At 34.8% G+C, this 24,925-nt stretch overlaps 1 protein-coding gene across 2 annotated transcripts in view; it reads right to left on the bottom strand.

Annotated features, from left to right (window-relative positions):
* Nucleotides 1–24,925, bottom strand: part of MYCBP2 (MYC binding protein 2) — a 262,432-nt gene that overhangs the window by 75,322 nt on the left and 162,185 nt on the right. The window contains exons 48-55 of one of the 2 annotated variants that reach the window (XM_080798126.1): nucleotides 21,645–21,700; nucleotides 18,783–18,898; nucleotides 15,444–15,541; nucleotides 14,630–14,746; nucleotides 13,557–13,697; nucleotides 4,827–4,901; nucleotides 1,806–2,030; nucleotides 803–935 (exon numbers count right to left, since the gene is read on the bottom strand). In XM_080798126.1, the coding sequence (XP_080654252.1) occupies nucleotides 803–935; nucleotides 1,806–2,030; nucleotides 4,827–4,901; nucleotides 13,557–13,697; nucleotides 14,630–14,746; nucleotides 15,444–15,541; nucleotides 18,783–18,898; nucleotides 21,645–21,700 (961 nt within the window). The remainder of the gene's footprint in view (nucleotides 1–802; nucleotides 936–1,805; nucleotides 2,031–4,826; nucleotides 4,902–13,556; nucleotides 13,698–14,629; nucleotides 14,747–15,443; nucleotides 15,542–18,782; nucleotides 18,899–21,644; nucleotides 21,701–24,925) is intronic. The other variant, XM_080798127.1, reaches the window with a different exon arrangement.

Here is a 24,925-nt window from a genome sequence, read left to right as displayed (position 1 = left end):
TATTTTTGTGACTCAACTTGTATTTACAAAACTTAGTATGAAATTAGTATATTTTAGAAGAAGGAACACAAAGATGAAAAACCTGTGCCTGTCCACAAGGGACTCACAATCTAGGTTTAAAGATATGAAAATTAACTTCAATATAGAAACAGTTTTGTCTAGTGGTGAATATAGTTCTTTGGGAACACAGAATTCTTGACTCAGTCAGTTTCAGTTAAAGCTTCACCCAAGTGATGACATGGTGTGAACTTGGAAGAACCATGTTTCTGCCCACAGGAGAAAGAACAGAGGGGGACAATAAGGAAAGTCTTTTATTAAATAAGACCGTTACTAAAAAAGATAAAGTTGAAAGCTGAAACTCTAACAACAATATAGTAATGCTCCGAAAGATGCTATGCATTTATCCAATGCTCAATGAGATAAAATTCAATCAAATGAAATTGCCTGGGAGAAGTACTGTGATTAATGGTTTGAAAAGTGAATCTCCATTTAGTGGCAGAAAGGGTAAAACATTCAGCCCTGGACTGGCACAGAATAATGAATTCATATGAATCCACATCAATGAAATAAAAAGCATGGTTTTCAAGGATGGAATCATATGTTTCATGTTTTCTTTTAATTCTCTTCTTACATGTGCATTCATTTAGTATCCATTATTTTACAAACAAATGTTAACAATTTTAAGATTTTAACCTTTAGTTTTGCCTTTTTACCTAAAAAAAAAACAAAACACACAAAAATGTTGTTTACTTCTGCATTCCAAAGGTTAATCAGATTAAATCACAAATTTAAGCCAACTTGCCATCTTCATGCCGGAGGTACTGGTTTCCGCCTCTGTCTCTAGCTAAGGACCATGCCTCTCCTTCATCACTCTCACAGAACTCTACCATGCTGTTCTTATCCAGCTGCACCCACGCACCTTCAGAATTGGTTACCTAGTACATAACAAAAAGCATGATTGATTGGCTTGACTCTTTTAGGGCACTCAGGCTGAAAACCAGCAACAAATTTAAGTGTTTGAATAGGGTAATCATTCAGAAAGTTTTTACCAGAAATTAGTTTCTGAAATTAAGACCACAGCCTGAGGTAAGACAGAAATCAATACAAAGTTCTGTAAAATACTGCTTATTTATGACTTTGGTAAAAATAATAATTTTTAAGGCACAGGATAACCCCTAAGTAACTTGAAATATTACCCCAAAACAGGTGGCACTCTCTCTCTTTTTCTTTTTGGCACCTAAAATGTCCTAACACAGCAAACTATTATTTAGATTGGTCGTGTCTATAATACAACCTGAAAATGACCCTGACACTGAGAAATAGCATGACACACTACATCTTCAAGCTCATCAGTGAGGCAAATGCCACAGGTGACTAAAAAGTAATTTTATTTGCTCAGGACTTCAGTGAGACACATAAATGGGAACAAAGAAATGAAACTCTTTATATGTATTACATCTCCACACCAATTCATAGCAAATATTTTAAAGTGCTGTTAATCAATGACGTTATAGTACATTTGTAATTATGAAAAGATATATGCACATACCAAACATTCATATGTACAATACAAATCATTTTGTTAATATAAATATTGTTTTCACAAGGATAATTATAAGAAAAAATTACTTAAAAAAGAAACAGAAAAATTATGTTAGTAATATTTGTAATACAAGTAAAGGTAAAGAACATTAACATTTAAGAACCTGCGTTGGAAATGGCAACCTTTGGAAGAAAGAGATGCTCTGGTTGTATTATATTAAAAAGGAATAATTTAGAAGTCATGAAGCTACAAGAATCCATACCTCTCCCACTGCTTTGACTTTGTTTCCCAGAACTAACATTCCAATTGGGATACCTCTAAGGTTAGGGCAGCTTCTGATGTTGTGACCGGAAGGTCCCGTCTTCACTACCTTGTACATGCCTGGCCCTCCTCGCAAGAACGGCATATCTTGTTCTTGCATTGTGGCTTCCTGTGGGCAGCAGGAGTTTATATCTTTGAAAAAGTCATCAGTATTAGTTTTAGGTTCCTGAAAATTTGAATAGGAAAAAAATAAACAAAATAAAATCTATTATCACTTTGTCATCCTCTTATTAATAGCTTTTATAGCAAGTCTATAATACTATCAAACGAGAATAAAATAACAGAATATATACATTAATCCCACTACTAAAGAATCTTTCAGTTTCTCAATGCTGAGTAATACTTAAAATAGACGTGAAGAAAAGTTAGTGGGAGAGCAAATGAACCTCTGGTTTTTGCCCACCACAGTTTAAGAAATATGGTAGTACTTGGTTTTATTTTTATTATTGAAATATTAAAGAGTAGGAACAACAAAAAAATACACTCTGTGAACCACAACTGAATAATTTTGAATCATTATTACTGCATTGCTGCATGTTGGTATGGATTAAAAAGTCTAAATCTTCATTTCCTTCCACTTTGTAATATTTATTTATAGAGAAAACAGGTGTGAAGACTCTGGAGACTTATCTATAAATAGTGATAGCAATGATGAAAAAAAAGGGCATAAAATATAACTGCATCTTAATATTTACTAGTTATGAATGAAGTAAGAGTGCTTATAAGATTTTAACAACTCATACTTTCTTAATATAATACAAATAAAAATGTCTTGCTAAATTTGCTAGGCCATTACTAAACATATTAATGCTATTAACAGAAAAAGATGATTATACTTCCAGTACAGAGATTAATATCAAAGATGCATTTTTACAGAAATATAATACATTTAGATATAAAAGCGTTGTTTCTAAAATGAAAGAAAAGGATATGCTCTAAATTTTCTGTTGAATCTGAAATCTGAATGAAATTGTTTCCTATGTGAATGTAATAAAGAGAAATAATAACCTCCTCACATTTGTCTTCTTCCCAACCATATGAAAGGGAAGTTCCATACCGGGGGTTCTTCCATTGTCATTACTACTCCTTTAAGACAGATTTAAACTGTACTTTTAAATACAGTACTAGAGACTCTAAAAATTGCTTTATGTTTAAATACAACAAAAGATGACCATAATGGGGCACTTATTCAAACATTAGGTTAAAATTAAATTAATATTTAGCAATGTCATATAAATGGAATAAAAATGAAAAAAACCCACTAATATTTATACAAGATAAAATAATCCTGAATAGTTCTATCCCTCTATCACTACAAGTAGTCTCATACTAAAGGGTCTTTCCTATGGTAAAAAATTAAATATAAAATCCTGAGGTTAAAAAAAAATGTGGATTCAAGAATTCTGTGTACCTGTGACTTTAATTCAGTATATGATCAGGGAAAAAAATTTTTTTTAAAGATTTTATCTATTTATTTGACAGAGAGAGATCTCAAGTAGGCAGAGAGAGGCAGGTGGGGGTGGGGGTGGGGAAGCAGGCTCCCTGCTGAGCAGAGAGCCTGATGCAGAGCTGGATCCCAGGACCCTGAGATCATAACCTGAGCTGAAGACAGAGGCTTAACCCACTGAGCCACCCAGGAGCCCCCAATCAGGGAAAATTTTTAAACCCACTATTAACCTTCACATAATATTCCATAAATTTCATTATGGTGATAAATAATCACCAATTTTTACATATACAAATATGTACTAGGGATAGAATTTATTTACATTTAATATAATTGTCATGCTGTATTTATTTAACATTGTTTAGTCATACATTGACAATTAAATGGAAATGAGAATTTTAAACACTGGAAAAATTTAGATTAGAATTATAATCTAAAGTAAACTTAAAATATGCATTGTCCTTACCCATGCATTCGTATTTATATAAACTTACATAAGAATACAAAGATAGTGCTCAAAATAAAAATGGGAGACTAAGGGTCTAAACTTTAAACTGTGCTACTACACTAACAAAGTTTTCAGTAAACATTTAAAAATGTTTAGTTGTGAATAATCAATTTTAGTAAATACATCATGCTATTTCATAGTTGGAAGAGGCACGTTAGTCCTATTTACAAGTCATTTTTTAAAAAATTACATGGTATGATGTCAAAAACAAGCAAATATGAATAGATTTAGTGAAAAATAAATTTCACTGGTATTCAATGATAAATCTACAGCTTTTAACTGAGTTATAACAATATTTCTAACTTTTGATCATTTAGTGTAACATTAAGAGGTAAGTCTTGGCAAAAACTAGTAACAATTTCAAGTTATTCAGTGAAAGGTATATATGAGAACTTCTATTAAAATATTCATTATTGAACTATACAAATTAGTAAATACAAAACAAAGTCTACACTTTTTTTTTATACTAAGCAGCATAAGAAGAACTGATATATAAAAAAGGTCATAGAACCATAGCTGTCATCCTCAAGCAACCCTAGCAATACACACTTCATTCAGTACAGAAATGGAAGACCTGGGGGCCAGCCTGTGAAACTGACGAAGTGCAGTGCTCTTTTTTCTCCTTGCATTCCCACCCCATTCTCAGATGAACATCCAAAAGGGCACTGTGAAAGGCTAGGGAAGAAGAGAAGAGCCACTGAGTGGGACTCGCCCATTGAAATAAGCAAGCTCTGAGAAAGCCAGATGTGGATGTTGTTGGGGGAAAAGCTAGTCATAAATTACATATGTGAATCTGAAGTCATATTAAAAGCTTAACTTAAACTAATAATACATTCTTTGGCAAAAGTAGAGGGAAAAGGATTACCATGGAGACTCAACTGTAGCACTTTTTTGGCAAAAATTCTTTTATTAACCATAAGCAAAGGCTTCAAAAGGTAGAAGGTAAAATTTATTATACATGCTGAAATACCTGAATAATGTATGACTGTTCCTTATAGTTAACTCACCTGGGGGAAAAAAGCTTTGGAAGTCCATGAAAATACGTCCAAATCCCTGACTCCTTGGCTAGCATTAAAGATACTCTGAGCGACAAAGTTTAAGAAAGAAAAATATCAACAAAGAAAGGGAACAGGATATTATCTGCAGAAGATGCGTTTACAGTAACAACATTGCTCTGTACTCTAGCACCAGCACTGTGATATTATTTTACTAAAGGGAAACTGAAGCCACCTGAGTAAACCACACAGCAAAGAAAGACTGATAAATTTAAGTTTTTGTCAAAAGCTCTCCATGGATATAGTGTGTCATGCCATTTACTAAAATTAAGAGCCAGACATTGATTTAAAGCTTAAGACAGTCAATGCAAGTAGGAAACCTTCAAACTCTTTTAATAGACGACATATGTTTCAATACAAGCTAGATTTGTTTTATGACAGAAAACAGTCTGCTGTTTTATAAAGTGTAAATAATATAGATTGTACTGATAGTGCAATTATCATTATGAATAATAATGGCATGTAGAATCTGTGGACATTTTTACTTTTTAAAGTACAAAAAAGAAAAAAAGAAAAAAGCTAAAAAAAACTAAGTCATTTTTTCAATTTCCCTTTCTTCTCTGAATGAGAAAAAAATCATTTGGAAATGTTACTGAAAGCTGTTAGGAAATATGTTAAGAAAAGCATACAGAAAAACATACAACCTGAATCTTTTCTCAAAAGACGGACCTAGTTTTCTTCATTTTAAAGTTTAGGAAATGCACAGAGCATTTTCATCTCTATGTTAGAATCTAAAAATAATTTGTTAAACAACCAAACTTGCAGCAGCATGGTCCCAGAAAAATCAACATCTTCACAAAATGTCTTAATGAAAATGTAAATGGGATACATTTTACATAAAAATATCATGCAACTGAATATATTTGTATGATCTGAAATTAAAATCTCTCCAGTGAATAGCAATTACAGTTTTACTGCTTATATAAATACAGTGATAAATGGTTATTTTTGGGGAAAAAAAAAGAGGACACTCAAAATGTTAATAAAAGCTGTCGTCATCTAAAACTTCAACACAAAAGAAATGTAATTCCCAACCAATTATAAGTCACTTTTGATAATGAAAATTTATTTAATATTCTCTAGTTCTGTATTTTCCTAATGTATATATGTATGGACAGATGTAGATACACACCCATATACATACATATGCATGTTAATTCAGAAATATAAGACATATGAAAGCCAGAGAAATGAATTTCTAGTAATATGCCTACAAATAAATCTAAAACAAAATAAAAACCAAAAAACAAACCCCCCTCCACATTTAAAACTGTACAGCAAATAAGGCCCTTTCTCTTTAGGTGAAGTAGAAACAAGATGCAAAGCATTTTAAAATACTGTTCTTTGGGGAAAAAGATGTCCTTACTGGTTCACTCATATATATAGAATTTTTGGGCTATGTGCTCAATGGTTTTTCTCCTTCACAGAAAATAGTGGTGCAGATCTTTTGACATAAAACAATACCAGGATTTTTTTTTTTAGCATTTTCTATTTTTTCTAGCATAAATTTCTGTAGTGTTAAAAGCAATGTAAAAAGCACTGTGAAAAGCAAGGCAAAAGTTAGTGATAAGAAGCAATGTGGTGATTAACAATTTTTAAAGCTTGTATTTTTATTTCAGTTTGCAAACTTAAGTCTTTCCTGAGTCTGAGAACATGAGTTAACATGTATAATGATATTTTAAAGTTATATGACTGCTAACCATTATAATAAATTGCCAATCAAATCAATTTTGTATGTGTTAATCATATATGGAGTCAAATTTGACACTTGTTTGCTTTTGTTCTGAATTTGTGGAAAAATCTTAGCCACACTGGTTTACTATTATTATTTTAAGAATATGGTGTCCAAATAAAATTCAGTTTATCAAATATCAAAAATACACCCGATAGAAAGCTCGAGTTTAAAAATAATCTATACTTGTATGGTTTTCTTTAGAAAATTTAGGAAAGTTGTTTAAAGATATGAACATGCATGAAAATATTAATTTCTCTGAAGTCTCAATTTCTTACTTTAAAATACATAAATTAGGATTCATAGATTAATAGGAGTACCACTATGTATGTGTGTATATACATATACACACATATATCTATAATAATCTAAATCCTTTTATTCTCAAAGACTAAAGACAAAGATGGTCTCTTAAGAAAATTAAAACTTAAAGCGTACTAAAACCCTAACTAAACTAGTGAGCACTAAACTGCAACTGTAAGCTGATAATCTTTCAAGGCACAGAAGATCAAGTAAGTGAATAATTTTCACTGTGAAAATACATGACCAAACATGCCAAATGTTCATGCAAGAATATGATAATAATTCTTTCATGGTGCTGCCTGATGAGCAGAGTTAAGAACTGCCATTTTTAAAGCGAAAAAGATAAAATCTCTCAGGAAAATAAAAAAAACAGCATATGTATAACAATTAGTGTTATTTTAATTGTCTTAATTTCATTTTGTTAATGGTGTATTAAATAAATATTTAGTATTTACTAAGATTAAAAAACAGATTATGTGTATATATATACACAAGTCTATGAACATAACAAAACCAAGCAATTCAGGGTATGTTAAAGCTGTGGCTATCAGGCATCATTAGGTAACCCAGAAGAATGAAACTGCACATAAATAAAATGTGAAAAACATTTGCTAATTTGACCAACTGCCCTGGGTAATGCTGTTAGAGAGATTACCAAAAGATATTTTCCCTTCATCTCTCTTCCACATCTTCAGGGACCTAAAATTTGGAAAAATCAATCTACTTTCTATATGTGAACACCAATCAGCCTATGCAAGTTTGTACAAAGGCATGGAGATGTTTGGAGACACAAGTTGCTTCTGCAAGAATTCAGATAATATAGGCATTATAAAGATATTTTAGAATACTTCCAATGAGGTATTATTTAGTTTCTGAATATAAACTCTAACACTCAACCTTCACAAAGTTGGAAGCCTCATTTTTGGCAAGTATCTAAAGAACTGGGCCTACAAGTTTCAAATCACTTTATCTCTAGCCCTAACCTAGAAGTAAACTTGTTTTCCAAAAAAATTTAAGCTCTACTCTAGGTAGTCAAATATCTCCCATGTCAAGTACATAATTTATTCTCTCTCTTTTTCTACTTATATTTTCCTCAATGAATGAAACATCCTATTAGCCTGCTTATATTTCATAGTTTCCAATCTTCAGGATTTTAATTTAAGATCAACATTTTATGCCCTATGCCTTCTCAGACTGATGTACATCAACTTCAGAGTCCAGAGTGCTAATCATTTCATGATGGGACCATGACCTATGCCACCTTCAACATGTATCACAGTATTCATCCTCAATTCAACCATTAAGGTCATGAATATTCACATTTATTTAATTTGGGAGTTCAACCCAAAGGAATATGATTTTCAGAGCTATATATTTACTATATCTTTTTGTAATTATGTATATCTTTCTCTCTCCACTACTTTCTACTCGTGATCCTGGGAGAGTAGCTATCTGTTGACACGAAAAAAAGAAGAATAAAATACATTAACATCACAGGTCACAATGAAATTAAAGGAGAGAATATTAAATGAGAAGCAGCATATATGTGATACGAATTATTTTGAGAAGCACGATCATATCAAATGCCAAGATTTAAAATTTAGTATTCAACAAATGTTGAAAGCCTACCATGAGCAAAATGTAGTATTTAATACTTTGGAAGAAATGTGGATGAATAAGAAGGGATTCTTAATGAGTCCTTACCCTTAAGAAGCTTAACAGAAATAAGAGGCATACAAGTACAAGTGGGCCACAGGCAAGAAAATAAACTGAACACTGTGGGTGAGAAGTAAGGCTTTCCTACTTTTACAGACAAAGTACTAAGGAAAGAGAGGGAAACCTAATTTCCCCAGTACTTCCATGCTTTCTACCCCCACTCCTTTACTTTACCATATTAACTAGTTTCCAGTTTCCAAACATAGCAGGCCTCCATAACTTTCAACAGTTGATTCTCTGTCTAGAAATTCCTTCACTTTTCTTAGCAACTTTTCTTTAAGACTTTTCGTCTCTTCAAATATCACTTCCTAAGTGAAGTCATTCTGTAACTTATCACAATGCAACCTAATTATTTGAGTATGGCATGTCTGTCAAATTATATAGTGAGGACCCCAAGAGGAAGAACTGTACTCCTTATTTATTTTGTATCCCTCCCCTTTCCTCTCTACTCAGTGCCTACTTCCTATCTTGTTATTTAGGTATATTAATAAGGACTCAATAGTCCTTGAGTGAACAACTAATAAATTACTAACTACAGCATTACTGAAAAGTACAGATAAGAAAAGATGACAACAGAAATTTTTGAGCCTGGTCAACTAGGAAAACAGTAAAAATGCTAGAAAAAAAAGGAAAGCATTTTAAACAAATGAAACAACATTAAACAAAGATTCTAAGATGCACAACTGAACAGTGTGTTCTAAAATGGGCACAAGGTTCTGGTTTTCTTTTAAAGGGTACAATGTCTATAAGCACATAAACACCTCACATAAAAGGGTCTGTATTCTTCATATTATTCCCTGTTCTTACCACTAATTAACATATATTTTTTAAAATACAGTTATATATAACAGGAAAGTCTAATGCTATTTACTCTCTGAACTAAAGCATTATTAGAGTGCTAAAATAGAGTGAAAATCACATTTGCACTAAGTGAGGATGCCATCAATTCTTGGCAAAGTAATTAAGTATTGTGAGGCAGGCCAACGGTTAGTTATAGTACCTATTTGCAATGACAACAGGAGTTCTATAATATGGCTAAATACAGAAGACAGTGTAACAAAAATCACTTTAAAGTTTACTCTAAACAGGATTATTTACGGTGATTTTTAAAGATAGTTCATGAAATGTTTAGTCAGTGTTCCAATTTCTAATCCTTGCTCCCACTCTTCCCAACAGTTTGGGTCAGGATCCGCATAGAGTACACACACTGATGTGAATGCAAAATTGTTTTAACAAGGAAAGGTTTAAGAGGTAGATGTAAAGTTTGCTAAAGGCAACTTTTGGTATTTTTGCATCTTTTTAAGTTAGTGGAATCTGTCCTTGGTTATTTTTTAAATCTCCAGACTCTCTCCCTCTGTCTTTTTGGTTGAGTAGTGTTTAACAAATATTAGCCATAATTATACTTGATTTATTTATAAATGGACTGAAGTATAAAGGGAGAGTAGGTAGAAAGTGAAAGTGTTTTTCTAGCAATAAATGTAGTAAGAGATATAAATAAGGAAGTAGTAAGATACATTTATTTAGCTGTATTAATTCCCTGAGAGGATGAAATGGAATCAATATTCCCTCTACCCCTATCATGTTTAGCCCTACAGAATAACCTACTCATTAAAAACACTGGCTGTGTAAGGGGCCTGCCCCCGTCCCTATAGACAAAACCTTAAAAAACTAGTCTGTCTTTGCCTATACCAGGCTGACTGTGTGAGTCCTCATCTAACAACTGCATTGAAACAACTTTATAGCAATCTGTTTGGAGCCATCGGCCAGTTAGTTTTATCCCCTCTCTCATCTTTGGTCACCACATAAAATATAAACCCTTCTATCGTATACCTGTTTTCATATTTTTATACTAAAACTGCTGTATGCTTCTCCCTGATTGAGCATCAAACTATTGTCATCTGTCCCATTACTTCATATTGTATCTAAGGGGACCCCCTCCTTCAATGGTAAACATCTTTAACCCTGTGGGTGACAGTGCTGCCATCCACCATCTGTGTGTCTTTGTGCTGATGTAGATGATCACCTAAGTGCCGAGCCTTTTAGTTCTCAGACTGAGGTAGTTAAAATGACTTTCCCCTCCACTATACTTCAGCTACCTGCTCATGGTCACATTAACAGGCCATATCATTCAGTAAAATGCTCTTAACTATGAAAAAAAACCCCTCAAATATTCTATTTTAGCAGAAACCATCTATCCTTCTGTCTCTTCAACTACAGTGTACTTATATATATTGTTCTAGGATTTATTATACCTCCACATCCCTTGGATCCTCCACTTGTCCTTTCATATTTCTAACTCAGGCTGAATTCCACAGTTGGTGAACTCAAGTCTTCTTTCATCAGCATCTGAAATTCTGTCCCTATTTTTCTGTCACAGCAGCCCCAAATTCCAGCCATTGCTATAATTGACTCTCTTGGCACTTTTGATTCTAGACACTTAGGACTAGGGGTGAGGAAGGGAGGAAGGGCATCCAGAATGGATCCATTCATTGGTCTCATTGGGTCCTTAGTGGCCCACTAATTCAAAAACAAGTAGTTTTTCTTCAGATCCCTCTCCTGTTTCTCTCAAACATTATTCCAAGCCTTTATTGGAAGTCTAAACCCTCTAACTTAACTCATTTGTTTCCATCTTAAGATGTCTTTCGTCTTTTCTATCTTATAAAACTCATGGTCTCCTTCAACCTCTTCCCTTTCTCTCACCATCCCTAAAAACTTACCTACTGCCATACATATACCCTCCCCTCTCTCACAAAACAACTCTCCAAATGTGCCCTGAATTCCATTTTCTCCTCCTTTTTCAATCTTCAAATTTCTTATCTACATCTGTATTTCTGCCTTTTTATTGACATCTTTCTTTTTTTAATTTATAAGGATCTCAAGTCATTACTAAAATAAAGGAAGGGGAAAACCTCAGCCTTATCAATAATCCTGGGCATTCTGAGTTACCTACATTAAAACAGAACTCATGTCATTCTTCAACATAAAGAAAGGCTAAAAAAATACCACAAGTCACTTCATATCTTCAATATTCTGCCTCTACATTTCTTCAAATAAATCACTGACAACCTCTTTCACATTCCAGCAAAAATGCATCATGAAGTATTTGTATGGCTCACCCATTTAGCTTTTTTTCTTACTTCAGTTACTGCCCTTCTCTCTCTGATCTCAAGAAGACCGTTTACTACAAACGGTCTCTTGAATGGGGTTTAAGAGCATCAAATAATGGAACACACTGTTTCAAAATGAAACCAGGGGATTTAAAACTTCAACACACAACATTTCTTGCTCTTCCTTTCTGCCTTTGCTTATTCTCATTTTATCTGTGTGAATATCTTCCTCTTCCAAAAGCATCTCCTCAAATTAGCAAACAAAGGGATTAAGAAGAAAATTTTGGAGGGGGGGAGATGGTAAAGATAATAAAATTTAATTAATGCCTTATTAGAGATAATGGAAAATGGTTTCAAACCATTTAAGGCTAACTTTTTAGATACAGATGATAATTATTATCCCTTTTCCAGACTAGTCCTTCTTTCCAGAGGCTCAAAATCCTTTTCATATTTATTTATTTATTTACTAAAGATTTTATTTATTTATTTGTCAGAGAGAGAAAGCACACAAGCAGGGGGAGAGGCAGAGGGAGAAGCAGGCTCCCGCTGAGCAAGGAGCCCGATGTAGGACTCAATCCCAGGGCCCTGGTATCATGACCGAGCGAAGGCAGACGTTTAACTGACTGAGCCACTCAGGTGTCCCTCCCTTTCATTTTTAAATGCAGATACAAATATGAGGAAAATTAAAGAAACTATGGTTTATTTATTCAAAACTTTATATTTTAATTATACATTTAGCATTATTTAGCTTAACCTCAGTAAAACAGTACGCCAACACTCTCCAAACTTTATCACACACCTAATAGTAAAAAACAGATATATATCTCTCCCTACTGTAGTATTATAAAACATATATAAAAGAATATAAAGAAGAATGAGATCAATAATATGAATAGAAGTTCAATAGAAGTTCAATTAGTTCAAAGAATCATCATTCAAATCTGTCCCTTTGGAGCACATACTCTGGACCACCAAAGAGGAAAACAAATAATATATTGAATGATTTAACATAATAAGCTAACCTTATACATGGATTTTTAAGAAATTCAACTGTTTAAAATACTAAGTTTTTTTAAAATAAAATTTTGCTAGTGCTATTTATGAACAGTGTCATAAGGACTACATACATTTGATGGTGAGGAAAAGGAAAAAAAAATCACATATTTCTGTTCAAATTATAAACCCATAGGTTACTATTACATTTACAGCAATTTATGGACACTGGCTCTAAGTACTCTACTGCATTTGTTAAAGAGGTTCAATGAGTTCTCTGACATCAGAATTTAGTTTCAACTAGAATACTCTAACACCACTGAAAAGACTAAAGAATCCTTCTTATTTTTACACCACAGTATTATAACATAGTAGTGTTTTAAGCCAAGAAAGAACAGAGGCAAACTTAGACAAAACACAGAGAACTAATTACAAAATGCCAACACACAGAAGAAATATGTTATACATGTTTTTGAATGTATAATAACACTGAATTCACAATTTTTAGTTTGGAATTCATTCCGAACAGTTGTGTGAATAAGAAAGGAAAAAAAAAGTATACTTTCATTCTCTACTTCTTTGAAAGGAATTCCATAGACCTAGTTTTATTTTACTACCTCCTGCTTGTGATGGATCATAACAAGTACCAAAGACCTTAGCCTTGCCAAACTCCACCTTCATTACACAGAAGCTCTTCAGAATTCAAGCACTTATAAAGTAAAAGTTATTTAGTTGTGGTTTACCTCAGAACTGAAAAGCCTTAATTAAAGAAAGCTCTGTAATGAGGATAGAGTATACCTATTACACTTTTTAAAACCACCTTTTACTTACGTCAACTGGGACCAGAAGACTCTTGCCAAGATGCTGATTGAAGGACAGGCACCAGGCTTCAGTGTAACCATTCATATTAGGAACATACTTCTTTATTGTCTCATCATTCAGTCTCAGCCATACACCATCATCATTGTGGATCTACGGAAATGAGCAACGAAAACAAGCCATGCCCACCTTTAAGTCCTAGGAGGCAAGCAAGGGCTACAAGGCTGTAGAGTAGGCAAAAAATGGTGGACATGAAGAGTAAGCATCTAGTTTTTGCAGGAGGTACATAAAAGAGAAACTTTAAGGAAAAAGCAGCAAAGAATGACAAGCAAGGTGGTAATTCACATAGTAAGACAGTAAAAACAATGTCACTTAGGAGTAAAAGCACAAAGAAATCACAAATTAAGAGTTTAAACATAAAATGTTTGTTTCTCAAAAGAACATAAATTCTTCCCTCACCTCAATTTGGATTTTAATAATCAGAAGTTACTTGGTTGTATTAATAGAAAAATATGTTGTCCAAAGTCAAAGCAATATGTGTGTGTTTTAAACACATTTAAAAACAAACAATACTTAAAATACTTAAGAAAAACTGTACCCATTTTCAATGAGTACTTGTACAGGTTCTGTTTTTGTTTTTTTAAAGATTTCATTCATTGGTTTGGGAGCGAGCAAGAGCACAAATGGCGGGGAGTGGCAGAGGGAGAGACAAACAGACTTTCCACAAAGCAGGGCGCCTGACACAGGGCTCAATCCCAGCACCCCGAGGTCATGACCTGAGCTGAAGGCAGACACTCAACCCCTCAATGGACTGGGCCACTCAGGCACCCCCAGGTTCTACTTGTTAAAATTAAGTTTCTTTCAGGTTAAAAACATAATTTTATTTATTTGTTTTTAAACATAATTTTAGTTATTTTGTTGATAAAGAAAAATAAAATGTTTGAAACTCAATGAACTCAATTTTCCAAACACTATCCAAACCAATTAAAACACACTAGCAGAAAATTCAGTAACCTTATTATTATACAAATAATGCAAAAACTTTCTGTCCAAAATTTATTACCAAGTGTTTCTTTACAAATTACCTCATCAATGAAAGTGATAGTTCCATTGACTTTTACTATGCCTATCTGCTCACTTTGAAGGGAAGGGTGGCTACGGATACGGAGTCCTGCACTATCCTTGGCCACAAATTTTCGAACCTGGGAAAGGCAAAGACAGACAGTTGAGACAGAAAATCATAGAACAGACATCTTATAAATGGTAAGAAAATTAAACAGATTTGAAAGTATTATAATTCTGAGAAAGTTTCCAAAATCATTTGCAGCTGGTTTCCCTGTGCAAGTTAACACTGGTTTATTTATAACAGAATTTGTTGTTATGTGTATGTATTAAATATTAAATATAATTTCCTTTCTAAACTTTAAAGACATATGATAAAAAGGAGAAAAGACCCATCTTTTTCTTTCTAGAAAGATATGATACAAGTTCTATTACCAATATTTCCTTTTTAATAAACAGTTTACCAAAATCCCTATACTTTCTAGATGTTAGGAAATTATTTTTTCTTTTGACAGTATAGGATACTTTCCTTGGAAACCTTATGCACTGAATTTCAGTAAAATTTTTGTTAATTGTAAATTTTCAAATAACAGAAGTATACAAGACCTATAAATTACCATAGCATTATACAAAGAAGACTAAAAGTACATGTTTTACAATTGACAAATGATTAGAATTACCACAAAATACACTTCAAATTGATTTTGGGATATTAAGAATTCAAATACTAAAATCAATCAACTAAAATATTAGATATTGATGGCCACCTTAGAACATCAATGAATAAAATTAATAATTCTCTGACCAATTCAGATTCTTATTTCATTCTATCCTAACCTTATTTGGTTGAGGTTCAGTCTTTGGTTTGACCAACTGGGTTCCTGGTGGTATCATCCCTTTTGGTGGGTCCTTTACTTTAACTTCTAGGCCAGCATCTATAAGAAAAGGAAGGGAACTGTAACATTTGAGACTACAAGGGGGAAGGATCCTTAAACCTAACCTATGTACATTCGCAGACTATTTTATTTATTTATTTATTTTAAAGATTTTATTTACTTATTTGACAGAGAGAGGGAGAGAGAGATCTCAAGTAGGCAGAGAGGCAGGTGGAGAGGGGCAGGAAGCAGGCTCCCTACTGAGCAGAGAGCCTGATGTGGGGTTTGATCGCAGGACCCTGAGATCATGACTTGAGCCAAAGGCAGAGGCTTTACCCACTGAGCAACCCAGGCGCCCCTCACAGACTATTTTAAGCAAATAAAACAAATGTCTAAATTGCCTTTTTAAGGTGATTAATATTTAAAAGCTAAAAAATAGACTTTTAATTACAGAAAACACACTGATGGCTACCAGAGGGGAGATGGGTGGGGAATGGGTGAAATATGTGATGGGGAGTAAGGAGGGTACTTGCTGTGACAAGCACTGAGTGTGTATGGAAGTGCTGAATCACTGTATTGTACACCTGAAACTAATACTACACTGTGTTAACTAACTGGAATCTAAATAAAAACTTTAAAACAAAGGAGAGAAATATTTGAAAAATGGCTTTAGGATTCCAAATGAGTGTCTCAGAGGTTCAAGGAAGAGAAGGGGTCCTTATTCTCTATCTACGAAATAATACTGAAAAAAGTAAAAACAAGAAACCCTAGTGCAGTTAAATGTTAGCATCAGATTGCTGCACCAGGTCACTGTGTCAGATGGTGACATCAGCTACACCAGTCAGCGGTCTAGCAGAAGGCAGTGCGGCATGGTGGCTAAAAGCTGGGGGTCTCATGTTGGACCGTCTTGGTTGTTTGCACATGTACTGCTGACTGTCTGTTAGTACCTCAATGTTTTTATCTATAACATGAGAATGAGAACAGCACCTACCTGGCTGAGCTATTGTGAGAATGAGACAATTTAAAATATAAGATGTGCATAAGACAATGTAGACATAATTTAGTGTTCAATAAATATTAGCTATTGATAGTATCGTTATTCTTTTTTTTTTAAATTTTATTTATTTATTTGACAAACAGAGATCACAAGTGGGCAGAGAGGCAGGCAGAGAGAGAGGGAGGAAGCAGGCTCCCTGCTGAGCAGAGAGCCCGATGCAGGGCTCAATCCCAGGACCCTGAGATCATGACCTGAACCGAAGGCAGAGGTTTTAACCCACTGAGCCATTCAGGTGCCCCTAGCATTGTTATTCTAAGGAATGATTATCTGTCCTTGCCTAGGGTCAAGCAAGGTCCCAGCCTACTTACAGTTTGGTCACATTGGAAAAAAGTTAAATTTGAAAGGTAGGATAGAGGGCACCTGGGTGGCTCAGTTGGTTAGGCAACTGACTTCGGCTGGGGTCACGATCCCAGAGTCCTGGGATCGAGTCCCGCATCGGGCTCCCAGATCCGTGGGGAGTCTCTTCTTCCTCTGACCTCTCCCCTCTCATGGTCTCTCTCAAATAAATAAATAAATTAATTAAAAAAAAAAGAAAGGTAGGAAAGAAAATGATGCTAAGTAAATATGAATTATTTTCTTCAGTTTCATTTCAAAAAACAAATATAAGTGGATTTTACTTATCTACCTTGTATCAGTTTTCTTCAGCCCACTATTAGTGAAAATTAAGCCAGTCTTGACTACCTCCACTTTTGAATTCTTATAATTTGTATTTCTCATGTATCACTACTTATATTCTACTTCATGTGATTTTGTTTGCTCATTTTATCTTGCAATCATCAGTAACTGTTAACACTAGACAGGAACTGTCTTACCTAGAACAATGTTTTGCTCAGAACCAACTAAAGTTTGCTGACTAAAGGCTTTATGGATATGTTGAAATAAAGGAGAATGCAGTAAAGACTGAGGATAAAGGTCCCTGGAATAGGGGCATTTGATATATCTGATTTTGTACAGTTACATTAATGCATAGTCTATACAGTTACAATCAACATAAAGTGCCTCTCTACCTTCACTGTAAAAACAAACTACTTAAACCAGAGTTCCTCAAAGGGTATTTTGGTGGAATGTCTTTTTTTTTTTTTTTAAAGATTTTATTTATTTATTTGACAGAGAGATCACAAGTAGCAGAGAGGCCAGCAGAGAGAGAGGAGGAAGCAGGCTTCCCGCTGACGTAGGGCTCGATCCAGGACCCCAGGACCATGACCCGAGCCAAAGGCAGAAGCCCAATCCACTGAGCCACCCAGGCGCCCTGGTGAAATGTTAATCAGTATTGCTTTTTTTTTTTTTTTTTAAGATTTTATTTATTTATTAGACAGAGATCACAAGTAGGCAGACAGGCAGGCAGAGAGAGAGGGGGAAGCAGGCTCCCTGCTGAGCAGAGAGCCCAATGTGGGGGCTCGATCCCAGGACCCTGGGACCACGACCTGAGCCGAAGACAGAGACTTTAACCCATTGAGCCACCCAGGCGTCCATCAGTATTGCTTTTATCTCTACCTTCACTCCCTCTTCCCCACAGCAAAGGGTCTCAGGATAAGGGTTAAACAAAGTTAGACAAGATTCTTAATTTCACGGCTTTTAGAAACCCTTCTATGTTAATGTGAATTGTATAAATGTCTAAGATGAGAGTTTTAGGTTTTCCAAATCTACCTCATCACAGAAGCCCCTTCTCTTGAAAAGCATCAGGAATTAGTGTTACAAGGAATTCATAGTGATAAACACTTATTAGAGCTTTCTTATTCTACTATTGTCTATTATACGAATAGTAAAGGAAAAGATTAATGACCAAAGGAAAAGCAATATATTTTTCAGAGTTAGTGGAGGATAAAGAAACTTCATTCATTCGATAATTATTTACTGAGCAGCCATTATGTGCCAGGCACTAATCTAGATTAGGAAATACAAAGATGAATAAGATGGGGTCTGCTCTATGCCAGGAAAGAAAGACCATAAGAGTGGGATGAGGTATGCACATGGTGAGCAGCAGAGAGGAGAACATAGTTGACCAGTCACATTAGAGAATGGAGGAAAGGAGTCATGAATGCTATGATGATACCATAAATTACAAAATTTTGAGATGTTATGAATGCACTAATTAAGTACTCACTGTAAAGGAGGAAATGAAGACCCAAATAAGTAATGGAACCTGTCCATGTGTCTATGATATAAGTTAAGGAGTAAACTAGAAGAGAAAGACAATTCTGATTCTGGTTGTTTGCACTAAGTAACTCATAACTTAAAGAATACCTATTTCAATGCCATCGATGGTCACATGAATAGTGTAGAGCCCAATAGCCCCTGGAGTCCAATTTGCACAGTAAGTGCCATCGTTATTGACACGGATCAGCATATTCTCACTGGGTCTGAAAAGAAATAAGATGTACTTTTACTTTTGGTTAAACAGCTGACAACATCATTAAGATAATTTCTAACTGTATTATTACAACAGGTGGCAATCCTATTGTCCTGCCATAGTATGTGTTCTTACCCTCCCAAATGACTGAATTTCATTTTATTTTTCCTCTCCTCAAACCTCTATCACCCTTCTTCCTCACTCTCAGAAGATCACGACCTTATCACTTTTTCAGTGAGAAATGGAAGCAATTAGATACATCCCCAAAGTTGTAATCAGATTAATAAACCAACTTTCCATATCTCTACCTTCTGTCCTGATAAAATGCAAGAAGTGCCTTGGTGCTTATTTAAAGCCAGCCCCCTCATTTCTCCTGTGACTCTCATTCCCTCAACACTTCCATGCTGTGAATACCTTGCTCATTCTCACTCATCATCAACTTCTCCCACTTCACTGAATCATTTCTATACAAACTTCAGAATCTCTTAAACATTCCTTGATATTATGACCATCAAGACTCTAGTAAGGTCTCATGTCCCTTTTCCCATTACATCAAAACTTATCTAAAGAATGGTCTACAATCACCCTCTCCATTTCTTCATTCCCAGTTCTCTTCCACAACTTGTCCTAGATAGGCCTTTGTTCCCAGCACTTCACTGTAACTGCTTCTGTTGGTCACCAGTGATCCCAAATTCAATGGTCATTCCTTCATCCTCAGCAACCCCTCAGTAGCATTTGATAGCTGACAACTCCTACTTTCTTGAAATATCTTCTTTTTGCTTCTGCAACATCCTCCTGGTACTTCTCTTATCTTGCTGGCCAATGTTTCTTAGTGTTTTCTTGGCTCTCCTTCTGACTGCCCCTTCATTTACGGACATTCCACAGGGTTTGGGTCTAGTTCTTTTTTCTTTGAATAGCATCCCTCTAGTTGATCATTCATCCATTCCTCTGTTTTAAATACCATCTCTATGTAGAGGACTCAAATTTTATTTCTCCCCTGAATTTCAAACTGAGACATCCCCACTTAGATAACCAGGAGGCATCTTGGCATCTCAATTTTTAACATATCCAAAGAAGAACTCTTCTCACTCACCCCGGTACCCGACCAAAACAAAAAAACAAACAAACAAAAATGCCAGCTCATTTCTCAGACTTTTTGACCCTCATAGAAATCATGATACTCTACATCAGAGATCAGTAACATTTTCGGTAATGATATTTTAGTCTATAGTGCCAAACAGTTTTTGTCACACTACTTAACTACTCTACCACTGTGGGACAAAAAGCAGCCACAGACAATACGTAGCTAATGAGTAAGGCTATGTTCTAACATAAATTTCTTTACAAAAACGGGCCTGATATGATCTGCAAGCCAAAGATGGCTAAACCCCATACTATTATACTACTCTCTGATCTCATCCTCAACCACTTTCCTTCTTGCTTACTACTCTCCTGCACCGCTCTCTTTTGGTTCCTTGAAGACATCAAGCTCCGTCCACCCCAGAACGGATTTTTTTTCTCTGCCTAGAACGAACTTCCTCCAAATCTTAACATGACCAACTACCATCTAGCTCTCCAATGAGAAAACACCTCCTCACACAGGCCTCTCCTATCACCCAGTACTTTGGTGGACTGTCCTATCCTCATCACTCTCTATGAAAAAAACTTACTTATTATTCCTATTTTGTTTACTTATTTATAGTTTGTTTCTCCACAGGAATGTAAATGTCCTAAGAACCAGTACCTTGTCTATTTCGTTCATAAAAGCCTATATCAAAGCCTCTCACATAGCAGATGCTTAATTAATAATATTGATGAATAAATAATGCATTTACTTAGTTGAGACTATCTTAATTAGGTTTAAAATACCTAATATATATGAAAAACTATTTACAGGCAAATGGCCATTGTTTTCTTATTTAACATGTTATAAATTTATAGAGTTCGTATTTATTTTATAAAAATCATATGCTTCCATTGTATGGACATTTTGTAACTAAAATTAAGCCTGACACAGAATGTTAATGCCTTATTTCTAGACAAAGATACATTCTCAAAACTTGGCTATTTTTATAGAAAATTTTCTAGATTATGCATTAAAACTCTATTTGGAATACATATGAGAATAAAGTCACAGTAACCTGTTAATTTCTAGTAAGTTATGTGATATGTGATATAATGAAATGTATAAAAATCTTTTCAGGTCCACTTTGGAGCTTTTTCTAAATTTTATGGAGGTAGTAGTCTCTCCAAGGTACAATCTATCTAATAATTTTTTCAAGGCTTCCAAAAGTACTTCTCCTAACAAGCAAATAAAATAGTATGTCAAAAAATCAGCTCAAATCTGGAGTTAAGAATACTCAAAGGCTGAAAAATTAAGACTTCAGAGCTAAAAATAAAAGTACAACATGTACTGCAATTGCTCTATAACGTATAAGGTAAAGGAGAGAAGGAATAAAAACCCCGGAAAAGAAAACTAACAACTCTAAACAAGCCAATATGTATCTTTTTAGATACTAATTATTCTTCCTTTAGTACCTTAGCATTATGTAACATATTGGCAGTATTGCAACTGAATATGATATATTCTATTGGTAAATCTACACATTATAAAATCTGTGGTAAAACTCTACTGGAACGTAAAAAATGCTATGAAATATCTGCTTATGGAAAATAAAATTGGGATGTAGATTGATGTTAATTATAAGCAGCAGACAATACATGTCTTGGCTATGTGTTGCAAAAATGATCCTTACCTTTTAGGAGTTGGTGATGCAAAACGCAGTTCTTCAAATGAGTAATTTTCATAAACCTTTAAGAAGAGACCAGTGAGAATCCAGTAAAATAAATTCCAAGACCAGTAACTCATTAGAAACATTCCTAAGGCAGTGATAAGACATCAATAACACAATTGGTTCTCCATATAGGAGTAAAAGAAAAACTCAATTACCTATATCATACCCTTTACAAAAATAAATCTAGGTGTGCTAAAGACCCAAATGTAACAAACAAACCATCAACAAACTCAGAGAAAAAAAAAAATCTTTTGAATACATTAAAATTTTAGATTTCTCCCCAAAAAAGATGCTATAAATAAAGGGCAAGGATAAGCCTTCACCTGGGAGAACAGGATTTGCAATTCACAACCAAAACAGGATATACATCCATAATATAAAGATTGCTGCAGCTAGATCTGGAGAACAATCTGTTTCTCAATAAAAGGAACAAAAAAGGTCTGGAAAAAATTATGGTGAAATGTAAAGACAAAAATGGACTGTAGGTACCTGAAGCTAGTTATACTATTCCCAATATTTTTGTATTCCTGAAATATTGCCAAATTGATCATTAACTTTCAAAGTTCAGGTAAAGTTCTCCAACTGCTCATTCACTTCTAACTTCTATTCTACTTAAAGAGAGGCACATCCACACCCCTCGGAAGCTCCCCTCCTTTCTCCCACTTTTCTGTTTTCATGAATGTGATTTAGAAAAGACCAAGCTGCCTTCACCTACTAAAAAGTCACAAATGAGAAATATGCTGCTTAAGGGTAGGTCTAACAGGAACTCCCAGGGTTCCAGATTCCCAGCACAATGTGTTTTCCACTCCACCATTTTCCCTCAGAATACATACTGCATTTACTAATGAAAGAATAGATAATATCTCATTTTCCCTATCCTCCGCAATATTTGGTTGACTGCTGAGTAGCACACAGTAGGTGTGAATGGCTGATAAGAGAAAATTCCTTTCCTGGAACATGCATTGATATCTCAGAGACACTGTGGGAATGGTATTCTGTAAATGCTCTAACTCTACTCAGGATAGTCTTGAAAAAGTGCATCCAGTTCTGATCAATCCAAATGATTACTTTCCCCATGTTCATATGACACACACTGTAATCTTAATACAGGATCTCCCAATTTCATCTGATTCTTCAAGGATGGGTGATAACTCTTTTCTCATCAGTTCTCTTTCATTCTCCATAATGAATATTTCATTTTCCCCCCTTTGTTTTAAAATCCTGACTCTGACATTCATCACTCCTAATCCAACTTAAAATGTGTGATTACTACCATAATAAATAATTCTTTTGGCTGTACAACGTAAAAATTAACAAGCATCTGCATTAATTACTTTCTTTTCTCTCTCCTGTAGGGTGAAAGAGGTGACACTCCTATTTAAGGCCCACCCCTCCCTCATAAAGAGTTTGGAACTCTAGACTCTATTTCCATCTCTCAGACTATCTTCCTGGTTTCCTTCTTCTGGACTGTCTCCTCATCAGTATTAAAACATCTAAGTCCTTCTCTATTCATCCCAAACTTTAAAACCTTCACTCAATGCCATTTCTGCTGTTTCTTCTTAGAACCAAATATCTTGAAAGACTTAATCTACTCATTTTGTCTCAGTTATTTTTACTTCTGCTCCATTTATAAATTCTTCCAACCTACAATGTCTTTAAAACTGCTCCTGCCAAGATCATTGATGAATTCACTGTTGCTAGATCCTTTTCAAAACTTTGCTTCTGCAGCATAACTCGCTTAACCCCTCCCAAACTGGTCTTTCCTTTCCTTTCAAGACATGCCATAAGGAAGTCATCAGGAAAACGAAACATGGAGTCAGACTTCCTGCCACTTGTGTGGCCTTGAACAAGTTACTTAACCTCTCTCTGTGCTTTAGTTTCCATGTATGTAAAATGGGAATAAAAACAGTAATTTATAGGGCTGTTGTGAGGATTATGTGAGTTACTGTAGGTTAATTGGGGGGGAAAGTGGCAAAAAGTAAATGCTGGTCCTAGCTTAATGTCGTACCTCTTTGGCTAATATTCTTATCAATGTTTCTTTTCTTTCTTTCCTTTTTTTACTCTTACCTATTTTGTAAATCAATGTTTCTCAAAGTGTAGGTTTTGAATTTGAATCACTCTGCATATTTGCAAATTCTTGAACCTCTCTCCAGACCTACTGAATCTAAATCTTCTTCTTATTGGAAAATCTCCTTTTTAAATAAGTGCTGCAGAAGATTTTGATGCAGACAAAAGTTTGAGAATCACCGATATTGGTGTTTCTCAGGATCCTGCCCTGGAACTTCTCCCTTCACTCAAAATGGAAGATAGATATTATCTGCTTCCATGATATCATGAGTAATCCAAGTGCTAATTATTCCCAAATTCTTTTCTTGAGGTAGATCTGTGATCACTTCAGGTTTGTACAACCAACTTCCTTTTATATATCTTTGCACGGATATTTCAGAGATATCTAAAATTCATCACACCCAAAAATATTATCTTTCTCAACCAAAACCGGCTCCTCCACCAATATCAATCTTACTACTTAAGGTCAAACTGTGAATTTCACCTTTTATTTCTTACCTCTTTCTCTTTATCCCCTTCAGCTACCAAGTACTACTGATCTTGAAACTATTCTCATCAGTTCAAGGGATTAACACATTTTACCACATTAAGTCAACACTCACTCTCCTAAAGGGACTTAAACCCAATCATGTCTCTTGATCATCTGTCCAATAATTCTCCATATTCATTATGATTGTTCCAAAACACAAATCTAACTGTGCTGTTTCTCTAACTGAAAGCCTTCAATGGCTCACCACTGTTCTCTGTCACAGGCACAGTTCCTAACTCCTGCTTCAACTAATGTGCAATTTGCTAATTTAATCTAGCATTGCCTCTGCAGAGAACTGAAAATGTTGCACAAAATATTTTTAAAAATCTGTCTAAAGGCAGTGGAGAGCAAAAAACCCCCAAAGAAGTAGAGAACCCAAAGACATGAGGCTGGCATGTAAGAGAACCCTAAAGTGAAGGGGAGCTAGGTAAACTGAATTCTTTTTTTTTTTAAGATTTTATTTATTTATTTGACAGACAGAGATCACAAGTACGCTGGGAGGCAGGCAGAGAGAGGGGGGAGCAGGCTCCCTGCTCAGCAGAGAGCCTGATGCGGGGCTTGATCCCAGGACCCTGGGATCATGACCTGAGCCAAAGGCAGAGGCTTTAACCCACTGAGCCACCCAGGTGCCCCGGTAAACTGAATT

This window comes from Martes martes (genome assembly GCF_963455335.1).
Source record: "Martes martes genome assembly, chromosome: 3".
NCBI lineage: Eukaryota > Metazoa > Chordata > Mammalia > Carnivora > Mustelidae > Martes > Martes martes.
Note: the sequence above shows the minus strand (reverse complement) of the source record. Positions and strands in the feature narration are given on the sequence as shown.